The sequence below is a fragment of the Salvelinus namaycush genome, unplaced genomic scaffold, assembly GCF_016432855.1.
Source record: "Salvelinus namaycush isolate Seneca unplaced genomic scaffold, SaNama_1.0 Scaffold1357, whole genome shotgun sequence".
NCBI classification, from domain to species: domain Eukaryota; kingdom Metazoa; phylum Chordata; class Actinopteri; order Salmoniformes; family Salmonidae; genus Salvelinus; species Salvelinus namaycush.
In genome coordinates, this window is record NW_024058072.1 from 54815 (window position 1) to 68998 (window position 14184).

Here is a 14184-nt window from a genome sequence, read left to right on the forward strand (position 1 = left end):
CAACATAGCCGTTCCAAAATGGCTCCCTGTTCCCTTTATCGTGCACTACTTTGGACTACGGGCCGTTCTGACTGGGAATAGGATGCCTTACTCTACTGATGACCAAAGGGCCCAGTCTTTCTGAGTGTATCCTGAAATACCACCCTATTCCCTATGCAGTGCACTACGACCCTATGGACCCCTGGTCAAAAGAAGTGCACTGCATAGGGAGCCATTTTAAAGCTCTGATTTAAAAAAATAAAAAACACAACTGAAGGACTAATTCCCGTCCCCAACCTGTTGATGTGTCAAAGATTGCTGTTGGTCGCTATGGTTACAAGGTCCCCCTTTGGATGGTTTGTGTTGCCCCTCATCCTCTATCGTCGGCCCGGCGACAGTCACCATAGAAATACATCCTTTATCGTCGGGTCCGACGACAGTCACCATAGAAATACATCCTCTATCGTCGGGCCTGGCGACAGTTACCATAGAAATACATGGAAACGAATCAACCAATCGATCAAATCAACGATAGAGTGATCTAACTAACAGCTAGGAAAGAAGAGGCCATGCATCAGTTTAAACACACAGGAGGACAATAGGACATTATTGAGTCTGTCAAGGCCAGTGCATCAAAAACATTGTGAGGAGGTCAGTCGACCAACCTGTCGGGCATCTTAAAGGTCAATAAAATGGCCACCTTATGCTTCTGGCCAGCGGACGTTCAGTTCAACAGCAAAGCATGCAGCGCAATGTGTGTGTGTGTCCATTTGAAATGACAAGGGGAATCGTAGGACATGCCATAATGTGTGTGTGTGTGTGTGTGTGTGTGTGTGTGTGTGTGTGTGTGTGTGTGTGTGTGCAAGACACTGAGACACAGTAAAAAAAACACCACCCGTCAGTCATCTCAATGTCCATTACAGTTTCTTCATCGCTCATCATCCTCACGTCTCTTTACAGTAGTTCTCATTCATTCACCATCATGGCTTTAAGTTTAAGATAAATTAATTCATTATCTATGCAGATTCTTCTCCTTTAAAAGAGGACTGTGAAAGTCCTTCCAGTCCAGTCATCATAATAATCATCACATCTTAAAAACAACACAAAGGGATTCAGAGGCTGAATCCTAAATGGTACCCTACTTCTGATATAGGGACGGTGACAGAAACGGGACAGGTTGGGTTATAGGTGTCTCCTCCTCGAGCCCTATTCCCTGCAAAGTGCACTACTTTTGACCATAGCCCTGGTCAAACGTAGTCCACTATATAGAGAACAGGGTACCATTTAGGACTCTACCTAGGCTAGATAGTTCACCGCAACATGCTAACAGTGAACACCTCGCCTGTCTTTCTGCGTCCGTCCGTCCGTCCATCCGTAGTGACAACGATACAATCTCAGCTTTTTAAGAAGTAGATTACTATGGCTATTAAGATATCACTTTAACTCTGAAAGATACGTAAAATAACTTTCTCTCTCTCTCCTCTTTGTCATAGTGGTGTGAGGAAAGAGAGAGAGAGAGAGTGAATTAATTAAAAAAATAAAGAATACAAAGATAGATTGATAATTATTAACAACATCGAGCAGGCCCATCACCCTGGTTGTTTCTCAAATGGCACCCTATTCCCTATATAGTGCACTACTTTAGACCAGAGCCATATGGCACCCTATTCCCTATATAGTACACTACTTTAGACCAGAGCCCTATGGCACCATATTCCCTATATAGTGCACTACTTTACCAAAGTAGGGAGTAGAGTATACTTTGGGATGCAATAGACCCATCTATCAAAGCAACACCTGCAGTCAGTTTAAATCATTACTTTGCCGTTTGTAACAAAACAACACACTGAAAAATAGAAGTATGGAACTTTTAAATATTAGGAAATACTTTAGATTTTTTTTTTTTTATCGTATCTTGATTTCACACCACAACCAATGAAGTACAAGTTCTCACAGGAAAATATACAATTCCAGGTTTTTTTACTCTTTTTTGGGGGGGAGGATTGAATATTATTTTTCTTAGTTCGTCATCAAGGTGCTAGAAGTCCCTCATGTCATGTACGAGTGGGTGTGTTGTTGTCCGTCTTAATGAATGGTCCGGGGGGAAACGAGGGTGCAGGCGGAACCCAAATAATCTTAATGAGACAATTATTATTGCTTTCAATTATTTCTCTAGAAGGGAGAGAGTCAAGTACGGGCCTGAAGCTAGCTAGCAGTGTCCTAACACTCTAAAATTGGCTTCCTTCCTCTGTCAGCTCTCTGCTTTCCTGTATGTCTAGTACAGTAAGACACTACATCATCTGTCATGTCGCTTTCCTTTTGGCTCTTCAACTATGTCAGGTCAGCGGCTGAGAGGGAAAGGAGATGAGGCCATCTGATTTGGACAAAGAAAGACTAGTTGTGTGTCCGTCCGTTTGGTCTCCCCCTCTCCTTCTGTCACTGTCTCTCCCTTTCTCTCTCTCTCCCTCTCTCTCCCTCTCTCTCCCTCTCTCTCCCTCTCTCTCCCTCTGTCTCCCTCTGTCTCCCTCTGTCTGTCTCTCTCTCTCCCTCTGTCTGTCTCCCTCCCTCCCTCCGTCTCCCTCTGTCTGTCTCCCTCCCTCCCTCCGTCTCTCTCTCCCTGTCTCCCTCCCTCCGTCTCTCTCTCTCTCTCTACCTCCCTCCGTCCCTGTCTCCCTCCCTCCGTCTCTCTCTCTACCTCCCTCCGTCTCTCTCTCCCTCCGTCTCTCTCCCTCCCTCCGTCTCTCTCCCTCCCTCCGTCTCTCTCCCTCCCTCCCTCCGTCTCTCTCTCCCTCCCTCCGTCTCTCTCTCCCTCCCTCCGTCTCTCTCTCCCTCCCTCCGTCTCTCTCTCCCTCCCTCCGTCTCTCTCTCCCTCCCTCCCTCCGTCTCTCTCTCCCTCCCTCCCTCCGTCTCTCTCTCCCTCCCTCCGTCTCTCTCTCCCTCCCTCCGTCTCTCTCTCCCTCCCTCCGTCTCTCTCTCTCTCCCTCCCTCCGTCTCTCTCTCCCTCCCTCCGTCTCCCTCTCTCCGTCTCCCTCCCTGTCTCTGTCTCTCCCTCTGCCCCCCCCCCCCCCCTCTCTCTCTCTGATGTCTGGTGATAGGAGCTACATCTCTCTCTCTCAGAGTGATGTGTCTTGGTGGATACTCTGCAGACAGTCCAGTAGTTGCTGATAGGTGTTGCCAGGTGAGGCTACGGTCTGGAAGACCGACTGGAAGGCTCTGCGGTCCAACTCTTCATCTAGCTGGTGTCTGTAGAAGTCCAGGGCTACCAGACAGAACAGGCTGATGTCCACCACGTCACTCTTACCCATACGGCTGATGACATGGGGCAGGCTGGGGGGGAGGGTTAAGGAGAGATGGAGGACAATATGACTTCTACTTCTCTACCACTCACACACACAGAGACATACACAGAGACACAGAGACACACACACACAGTCACAGAGACACACACACAACCACACACACACACACACACACACACACACACACACACAGAGACACACACAGAGATACGCACACAGAGACACACAGAGACACCCAGACAGACAGACACACAGACTACACCCCCACCCGTCCCCCTCTCTAGTAAGGATACAGACACAGAGACCCACAGACAGACAGACAGACAGACAGACAGACAGACAGACAGACAGACAGACACACTACACCCGTCCCTCTCTAGTAAGGATACAGAGCAGAGACCCACTGGGAGGTGGAGGCAGAGATGAAGAAGCAAGACAGACTCCACATGGCCATGGCAACTGGGGTTCTCTGGGTGAAGTTAGATAGAGACAGTAACACCCAGTCTGTCACCATACTGGACTGGCCTGTAGCATGGAGGGTCTGGAACACCTGAGAGACAGAGTTAGAGAGAGAGGGAGGGTTAGATAGAGACAGTAACACCCAGTCTGTCACCATACTGGACTGGCCTGTAGCATGGAGGGTCTGGAACACCTGAGAGACAGAGTTAGAGAGAGAGGGAGGGTTAGATAGAGACAGTAACACCCAGTCTGTCACCATACTGGACTGGCCTGTAGCATGGAGGGTCTGGAACACCTGAGAGACAGAGTTAGAGAGAGAGGGAGGGTTAGATAGAGACAGTAACACCCAGTCTGTCACCATACTGGACTGGCCTGTAGCATGGAGGGTCTGGAACACCTGAGAGACAGAGTTAGAGAGAGAGGGAGGGTTAGATAGAGACAGTAACACCCAGTCTGTCACCATACTGGACTGGCCTGTAGCATGGAGGGTCTGGAACACCTGAGAGACAGAGTTAGAGAGAGAGGGAGAGGGAGGAGAGAGTTCGACAAAGACAGCAGAACCCAGGTGGGAGAGCGAGAAAGAGAGAGGGATGGAGAGAGAGATGGCGGGGTAGCAAAAGAGAGTGAGTTGTCTGTCACATGGAGTTGTCTGTCACATACCCACCTTTACTGTCCACCACTCTCACACTGACCTTGTAGACGACGGTAGCCATGAATTGTGGGTAAGGCTGCTGATTGGACAGGAACTCTCCGATGACCTTGTTCATGACGTCCTGCGGAGGGAAGAAGTCGTCCAGGAACTGAGGAAGAATCCTGGCCACCACCCGTGCCTCGCTGGGGAAACCCTTACGGATCCTGGGACAACAATGTAGGAAATATCGGGGAATAACGGACATGGAAAAGCAGACATCAGAAAACAACTGTGAGACTGGGTACATTGTTAGAAAATAGACCCCAAAAAGAATGGGTACATTGTTAGAAAATAGACCCAGAAGACCAGGAATAACGGACATGGAAAACCAGATATATAACAGTCTATTACTATGGTTGATATGAGCAAACTGTTTCCATTACATTCATTTAGCAGATAACAGTAATGTCCTGAAGCACCACTGGATGAAATATGACGTTATGTGTGTCTGATAGAGTGTTGTGTGTGTCTGATAGAGTGTTGTGTGTGTCTGATAGTGTTGTGTGTGTCTGATAGTGTTGTGTGTGTGTGATAGTGTTGTGTGTGTCTGATAGTGTTGTGTGTGTCTGATAGTGTTGTGTGTGTCTGATAGTGTTGTGTGTGTCTGATAGTGTTGTGTGTGTCTGATAGTGTTGTGTGTGTCTGATAGTGTTGTGTGTGTCTGATAGTGTTGTGTGTGTCTGATAGTGTTGTGTGTGTCTGATAGTGTTGTGTGTCTGATAGAGTGTTGTGTGTCTGATAGTGTTGTGTGTGTCTGATAGAGTGTTGTGTGTCTGATAGTGTTGTGTGTGTGTCTGATAGAGTGTTGTGTGTCTGATAGAGTTGTGTGTCTGATAGAGTGTTGTGTGTCTGATAGAGTTGTGTGTTTCTGATACAGTTGTGTGTGTCTGATAGAGTGTTGTGTGTCTGATACAGTTGTGTGTGTCTGATAGAGTGTTGTGTGTCTGATACAGTTGTGTGTGTCTGATAGAGTGTTGTGTGTCTGATAGAGTGGTGTGTGTGTCTGATAGAGTGTTGTGTGTGTGTCTGATAGAGAGTTGTGTGTCTGATAGAGTGTTGTGTGTCTGATAGAGTGGTGTGTGTCTGATAGAGTGTTGTGTGTGTCTGATACAGTGTTGTGTGTGTCTGATACAGTTGTGTGTGTCTGATAGAGTGTTGTGTGTCTGATAGAGTGGTGTGTGTCTGATAGAGTGTTGTGTGTGTCTGATACAGTTGTGTGTGTCTGATAGAGTGTTGTGTGTCTGATAGAGTTGTGTGTGTGTCTGATAGAGTGGTGTGTGTGTGTCTGATAGAGTGTTGTGTGTCTGATACAGTTGTGTGTGTCTGATAGAGTGTTGTGTGTCTGATAGAGTTGTGTGTGTGTCTGATAGAGTGTTGTGTGTCTGATAGAGTGGTGTGTGTGTCTGATAGAGTGGTGTGTGTGTCTGATAGAGTGTTGTGTGTCTGATAGAGTGGTGTGTGTCTGATAGAGAGTTGTGTGTCTGATAGAGTTGTGTGTTTCTGATACAGTTGTGTTTGTCTGATAGAGTGTTGTGTGTCTGATAGAGTTGTGTGTGTGTCTGATAGAGTGTTGTGTGTGTCTGATAGAGTGTTGTGTGTCTGATAGAGTGTTGTGTGTGTGTCTGATAGAGAGTTGTGTGTCTGATAGAGTGTTGTGTGTGTCTGATAGAGTGTTGTGTGTCTGATAGAGTTGTGTGTCTGATAGAGTGTTGTGTGTCTGATAGTGTTGTGTGTGTCTGATAGAGTGTTGTGTGTGTCTGATACAGTTGTGTGTGTCTGATAGAGTGTTGTGTGTCTGATAGAGTTGTGTGTTTCTGATACAGTTGTGTGTGTCTGATAGAGTGTTGTGTGTCTGATAGAGTTGTGTGTGTGTCTGATAGAGTGGTGTGTGTGTGTCTGATAGAGTGTTGTGTGTCTGATAGAGAGTTGTGTGTCTGATAGAGTGTTGTGTGTCTGATAGTGTTGTGTGTGTCTGATAGAGTGTTGTGTGTGTCTGATACAGTTGTGTGTGTCTGATAGAGTGTTGTGTGTCTGATAGAGTTGTGTGTTTCTGATACAGTTGTGTGTGTCTGATAGAGTGTTGTGTGTCTGATAGAGTTGTGTGTGTGTCTGATAGAGTGGTGTGTGTGTGTCTGATAGAGTGTTGTGTGTCTGATAGAGAGTTGTGTGTCTGATAGAGTGTTGTGTGTCTGATAGAGTGTTGTGTGTGTCTGATAGAGTGTTGTGTGTCTGATACAGTTGTGTGTTTCTGATACAGTTGTGTGTGTCTGATAGAGTGTTGTGTGTCTGATAGAGTGTTGTGTGTGTCTGATAGAGTGTTGTGTGTGTCTGATAGAGTGTTGTGTGTGTGTCTGATAGAGTGTTGTGTGTGTGTCTGATAGAGTGTTGTGTGTGTCTGATAGAGTGTTGTGTGTAGACGTGTTTATGTCCAGCCGTGTTGTCGTCACCACCTTACCTGTCGAAGAGCACAGAGACCCTCTCCATGGCAACGATGACAGACTCGCTGTCGGGGGCCTGAGGGTCGACAGCGCCGGCCGGGCGACCAGGGCTGGCCTTCTCCTTGCCTGAGGAGAAAGCAACAGGACCCGAGGTAACCTCTGACCCCTGACCTCTAACCTCTGACCCCATCACCTCTGACCCCAACGCTGACTCTGCTGTCGACGCTGAGGTACGCACCGCTGGGAGGATGAGAGGGTGATTCGTCGTGATTATTAAATTATTAAACGATTGTTTGATGGAAAAGTTGGGTTATTTTTATTCTTAGACAAAGCTGGTTTGGGGGTAGCCTGGGTATCAGTCTGTGTGGCTAACATTCCACACCTTGTACTCTGTCATTGCAAATGTGTAATGTTAGCTAAACAGACTGGTACCCAGGCTAGTTTGTGAGGGAGGAGTTTGTAGGATTGGGGTTAGTTAATTGGTCGTAGGAGGGAATCTTGTTTTCCTGTCCTGGGAAGAAAGGGGATTCTTAGAAATGTTAGCATTAGCTATTTACTTTATTATGTTAGTTGTTAGCTGCTATAGCTGTAGCCTCTACATTGTTATGTTATTGAAAGCTGTAGCCTCTACATTGTTATGTTAGCGATAGCTATAGCCCCTACATTGTTATGTTAGCGATAGCTATAGCCCCTACATTGTTATGTTAGCGATAGCTATAGCCCCTACATTGTTATGTTAGCGATAGCTATAGCCTCGACATTGTTATGTTAGCGATAGCTATAGCCTTGACATTGGTATGTTAGCGATAGCTATGCCTCTACATTGTTATGTTAACGATAGCTATAGCCTCTACATTGTTATGTTAGCGATAGCTATAGCCTCTACATTGTTATGTTAGCGAAAGCTATAGCCTATACCTTGTTATGTTAGCGATAGCTATAGCCTCTACATTGTTATGTTAGCGATAGCTATAGCCTCTATATTGTTATGTTAGCGATAGCTATAACCTCTATATTGTTATGTTAGCAATAGCTATAACCTCTACATTGTTATGTTACCGATAGCTATAGCCTCTATATTGTTATGTTAGTGAAAGCTATAGCCTCTACATTGTTATGTTAGCGAAAGCTATAGCATCTATATTGTTATGTTAGCGATAGCTATAGCCTCTACATTGTTACGTTAGCTTTATTCCAGCTCTAGCATGGCAGGACACTTGTTATACACCTACAGTGTAATACATAATTCTCATGCGTACATGCAAGCGTAAGCTACCTATAATTCGTTTTGTGATAATGGCTAATAGTTAGTTGTCTTGGAACTACATACATGCAGGGCTAGGCTAGTTAGCATTAGTTAGATGATACTAGGTATAGGTAGATGTTACCTGTGTACATGCAGGGCTAAGCTAGCTAGCGTTAGTTAGATGATACTAGGTATAGGTAGATGTTACCTGCGTACATGCAGGGCTAAGCTAGCTAGCGTTAGTTAGATGATACTAGGTATAGGTAGATGTTACCTGTGTACAAGCAGGGCTAAGCTAGCTAGCGTTAGTTAGATGATACTAGGTATAGGTAGATGTTATGCAGGGCTAAGCTAGCTAGCGTTAGTTAGATGATACTAGGTATAGGTAGATGTTACCTGCGTACATGCAGGGCTAAGCTAGCTAGCGTTAGTTAGATGGTACTAGGTATAGGTAGATGTTATGCAGGGCTAAGCTAGCTAGCGTTAGTTAGATGATACTAGGTATAGGTAGATGTTACCTGTGTACAAGCAGGGCTAAGCTAGCTAGGGTTAGTTAGATGATACTAGGTATAGGTAGATGTTATGCAGGGCTAAGCTAGCTAGCGTTAGTTAGATGATACTAGGTATAGGTAGATGTTACCTGTGTACATGCAGGGCTAAGCTAGCTAGTGTTAGTTAGATGATACTAGGTATAGGTAGATGTTACCTGCGTACATGCAGAGCTAAGCTAGCTAGCGTTAGTTAGATGATACTAGGTATAGGTAGATGTTACCTGCGTACATGCAGGGCTAAGCTAGCTAGGGTTAGTTAGATGATACTAGGTATAGGTAGATGTTATGCAGGGCTAAGCTAGCTAGCGTTAGTTAGATGATACTAGGTATAGGTAGATGTTACCTGTGTACAAGCAGGGCTAAGCTAGCTAGGGTTAGTTAGATGATACTAGGTATAGGTAGATGTTATGCAGGGCTAAGCTAGCTAGCGTTAGTTAGATGATACTAGGTATAGGTAGATGTTACCTGTGTACATGCAGGTGAGCATGAGTCCCAGTGCAGACATGGCTCTGTGAGGGCTGGGCATGTTAACCCTGTCGACACTCAGTTTAACCAGTGCCTCTCCGTCCATACGAGACAGCTGCTCCGACAGCAGGAGGCGCTCCAACCCACGCAACACACAGTGGTAGATCACTGAGGGGGTCGAGTCTTCACTGGCTGATACCATCACACCACACATCTAGAGAGGTGGAGGGGGACGGAGGGAGGGAGAGAGAGGACGGAGTGGGGACGAAGGGAGAGAGAGGTAGAGGGGGGACGGAGGGAGAGAGAGGTAGAGGGGGGACGAAGGGAGAGAGAGGTAGAGGGAGGACGGAGCGGGAGAGAGGACGGAGCGGGAGAGAGGACGGAGAGAGAGAGAGGACGGAGGGGGGACGGAGGGAGAGAGAGGTGGAGGGGGGACGGAGGGAGAGAGAGGTGGAGGGGGGACGGAGGGAGAGAGAGGACAGGGGGAGAGAGAGGACGAAGGGGGGACAGAGGGAGATAGAGATGGAGGGGGAACGGAGGGAGAGAGAGAGGTGGAGGGGGGACGGAGGGAGAGAGAGATGGAGGGGGGACAGAGGGAGAGAGAGGTGGAGTGGAGAGTAAGACAGGGTGTAGCCCTCTCACTCACTCAGCAGTACTACAGTACTAACCTGTATAACCCCAGCAGTACTACAGTACTAACCTGTATAACCCCAGCAGTACTACAGTACTAACCTGTATAACCCCAGCAGTACTAACCTGTATAACCCCAGCAGTACTACAGTACTAACCTGTATAACCCCAGCTGTAAACTCAGCTCCTACATCCAGAGGGTAGTTCTCCATCATGTAAAAGGCCACAGCGCACATCACCAAGACATGCTGCTGGTTGTGCAGGTTCACACAGCTGAGAGACAGAGAGAGAGAGAGAGACAGAGAGAGAGAGAGAGAGAGAGAGAGAGAGAGAGACAGAGAGAGAGAGAGAGAGAGAGACAGAGAGAGAGAGAGAGAGAGAGAGAGAGAGACAGAGAGAGAGACAAAGAGAGAGAGACAAAGAGAGAGAGACAAAGAGAGAGAGAGACAGAGACAATCAGAGAGAGAGAGAGAGACAGAGACAAAGAGACAGAGAGACAGAGACAAAGAGACAGAGAGAGAGAGAGACAAAGAGACAGAGACAAAGAGACAGAGAGAGACAAAGAGAGAGAGAGACAGAGACAAAGAGAGAGAGACATTACGAGCAATGTCTTTGCTGAGGGAAAGTTGTACTTAATATGACTGATATGTGGTTGTCTCACCTAGCTACTTTAAAATGAACGCACTTAGTGAATGCCATTGGGGGTATTATAATATAAACCACCAGCTTAGTGAATACCATTGGGTTATTATAATATAAACCATCAGTTTAGTGAATACCATTGGGTTATTATAATATAAACCATCAGCTTAGTGAATACCATTGGGTTATTATAATATAAACCATCAGCTTAGTGAATACCATTGGTGATATTATAATATAAACCATCAGCTTAGTGAATACCATTGGTGGTATTATAATATAAACCATCAGCTTAGTGAATACCATTGGTGGTATTATAATATAAACCATCAGCTTAGTGAATACCATTGGGAGTATTATAATATAAACCATCAGCTTAGTGAATACCATTGGGAGTATTATAATATAAACCATCAGCTTAGTGAATACCATTGGTGGTATTATAATATAAACCATCAGCTTAGTGAATACCATTGGGGGTATTATAATATAAACCATCAGCTTAGTGAATACCATTGGTGGTATTATAATATAAACCATCAGCTTAGTGAATACCATTGGGGGTATTATAATATAAACCATCAGCTTAGTGAATACCATTGGGAGTATTATAATATAAACCATCAGCTTAGTGAATACCATTGGGGGTATTATAATATAAACCATCAGCTTAGTGAATACCATTGGGGGTATTATAATATAAACCATCAGTTTAGTGAATACCATTGGGGGTATTATAATATAAACCATCAGCTTAGTGAATACCATTGGGGGTATTATAATATAAACCATCAGCTTAGTGAATACCATTGGGGGTATTATAATATAAACCATCAGCTTAGTGAATACCATTGGTGGTATTATAATATTTGTGTGTGTGTTACTCACTGTGCTATGGCCCGTAGGTTACTCAGTATGTACTCAGAGACAGCAGGTATCAGCTGTTTCACCGTGTCGTCCAGCAGGTCACACTCCAGTACGTACAGAAGGCCGTGCAGCGCTCCCATACGGCTGGGGAGGTGGGTGCTGCGCAGGGTCAGCTCCAACACCCGACACACAGGTTCAGACGTAGCCTTGTCCTGAACACACACACAAACACACAGATACACACAGGCTCAGACGTAGCCTTGTCCTGAACACACACACAAACACACAGATACACACAGGCTCAGACGTAGCCTTGTCCTGAACACACACACACACACACAGGTTCAGACGTAGCCTTGTCCTGAACACACACACAAACACACACACGCACAGATATACACAGGTTTGTAAGCACACACACACATGTTTGTAAGCACACACACACACACACACACACATTATCACACACACACACACACACACACACAGGTTTGTAAGCACACACACACACACACACAGGTTTGTAAGCACACACACACACACACATTATCACACACACACAGGTTTGTAAGCACACACACACACACACACACACACACATTATCACACACACACACACAGGTTTGTAAGCACACACACACACACACACATTATCACACACACACAGGTTTGTAAGCACACACACACACACACATTATCACACACACACAGGTTTTGTAAGCACACACACGCGCACACATATAAAAACACCCACGTTTGTGGGCGTGGCCAATGGTGTGGCCTCCAAGCAAACATTTGACAGGTCCTCCTCTTGGCAGCAGCGACCAACCAAATGTACCCGTTTGAAAGCTTATTTTGCCACGGGACGGTAGAAGACCTGTATCTAAAAAGTGAATGTAAAGGGGAAACAGTGGTGTGTGTCTCACCATGCCCAGTACAGCTGCAGCCTTGCAGAGAGCAGGCACCAGGTACTGGTTCACGATCTCATCTTCAGCAGGATGGCTCTTCTGCAGCTCCATCAGGGTGGTGAACATCATGTCGAACTGGTTACGCTCCGTGAACAGGTCAGAGACCGCCAACAACTAGAGAGACGGGACGGAGAGAGAAACCTCTGAACAACCAAGGAAATGATGAACAAAGAAATTTGTGATTCTCTCCCCTTCTCCAGAAGCGTGCACTCTCCCCACCCCATAATGCATCAGTGCATGGCTGGAGGGAGTCTCCACCTCAGTCCTCAATCCAATGTAACCATTGAGTGAGTGAACAAACTACCGAGTCTGTGCTCTTACCGATCGGACGACCTCGCTGATGAGCACAACAGGGGTGCGTCTGTTGCTAGGGGAACCGGGGAGGAGCCACTGGCTGTAGAGCTCCAATAGGAACTGAGAACAGGAGTGGATGTCTACACCTGCACGATGCTTCCTGTAGAGAGAGAAGAGAGGAGGACGTTAGAGAGAGAGAACAGGAGTGGATGTCTACACCTGCACGATGCTTCCTGTAGAGAGAGAAGAGAGGAGGACGTTAGAGAGAGAGAGAACAGGAGTGGATGTCTACACCTGTACGATGCTTCCTGTAGAGAGAGAAGAGAGGAGGACGTTAGAGAGAGAGAACAGGAGTGGATGTCTACACCTGTACGATGCTTCCTGTAGAGGGAGAAGAGAGGAGGACGTTAGAGAGAGAGAACAGGAGTGGATGTCTACACCTGTACGATGCTTCCTGTAGAGAGAGAAGAGAGGAGGACGTTAGAGAGAGAGAGAACAGGAGTGGATGTCTACACCTGTACGATGCTTCCTGTAGAGGGAGAAGAGAGGAGGACGTTAGAGAGAGAGAGAACAGGAGTGGATGTCTACACCTGTACGATGCTTCCTGTAGAGAGAGAAGAGAGGAGGACGTTAGAGAGAGAGAACAGGAGTGGATGTCTACACCTGTACGATGCTTCCTGTAGAGAGAGAAGAGAGGAGGACGTTAGAGAGAGAGAGAACAGGAGTGGATGTCTACACCTGTACGATGCTTCCTGTAGAGAGAGAAGAGAGGAGGACGTTAGAGAGAGAGAACAGGAGTGGATGTCTACACCTGTACGATGCTTCCTGTAGAGAGAGAAGAGAGGAGGACGTTAGAGAGAGAGAGAACAGGAGTGGATGTCTACACCTGTACGATGCTTCCTGTAGAGGGAGAAGAGAGGAGGACGTTAGAGAGAGAGAACAGGAGTGGATGTCTACACCTGTACGATGCTTCCTGTAGAGAGAGAAGAGAGGAGGACGTTAGAGAGAGAGAGAACAGGAGTGGATGTCTACACCTGTACGATGCTTCCTGTAGAGAGAGAAGAGAGGAGGACGTTAGAGAGAGAACAGGAGTGGATGTCTACACCTGTACGATGCTTCCTGTAAAGGGAGAAGAGAGGAGGACGTTAGAGAGAGAACAGGAGTGGATGTCTACACCTGTACGATGCTTCCTGTAGAGAGAGAAGAGAGGAGGACGTTAGAGAGAGAGAGAACAGGAGTGGATGTCTACACCTGTACGATGCTTCCTGTAGAGATGAAGAGAGGAGGGACGTTAGAGAGAGAGAGAACAGGAGTGGATGTCTACACCTGTACGATGCTTCCTGTAGAGAGAGAAGAGAGGGAGACGTTAGAGAGAGGAGAACAGGAGTGGATGTCTACACCTGTACGTGCTTCCTGTAGAGGGAGAAGAGAGGAGGACGTTAGAGAGAGAACAGGAGTGGAGTGTCTACACCTGTACGATGCTTCCTTGTAGAGGAGAATAGAGGAGGACGTTAGAGAGAGAGAACAGGAGTGGATGTCTACACCTGTACTATGCTTCCTGTAGAGAGAGAAGAGAGGAGGACGTTAGAGAGAGAGAGAACAGGAGTGGGATGTCTACACCTGTACGATGCTTCCTGTAGAGAGAGAAGAGAGGA

General features: G+C 46.5%; 1 protein-coding gene across 1 annotated transcript; it reads right to left on the reverse strand.

The window, feature by feature from the left end:
• Positions 1–3047: 3047 nt before the first annotated feature.
• On the reverse strand, positions 3048–12689 carry LOC120036495 (huntingtin-like; the record flags this gene model as incomplete). Its single annotated transcript, XM_038982936.1, has 9 exons — positions 3048–3306; positions 3668–4236; positions 4430–4592; positions 6884–7106; positions 9129–9342; positions 9917–10031; positions 11289–11479; positions 12194–12349; positions 12557–12689. Coding segments are annotated over 9 exons (1978 nt in total), but the record flags the coding sequence as incomplete, so codon positions are not given.
• Between the last annotated feature and the right edge of the window lie 1495 nt (positions 12690–14184).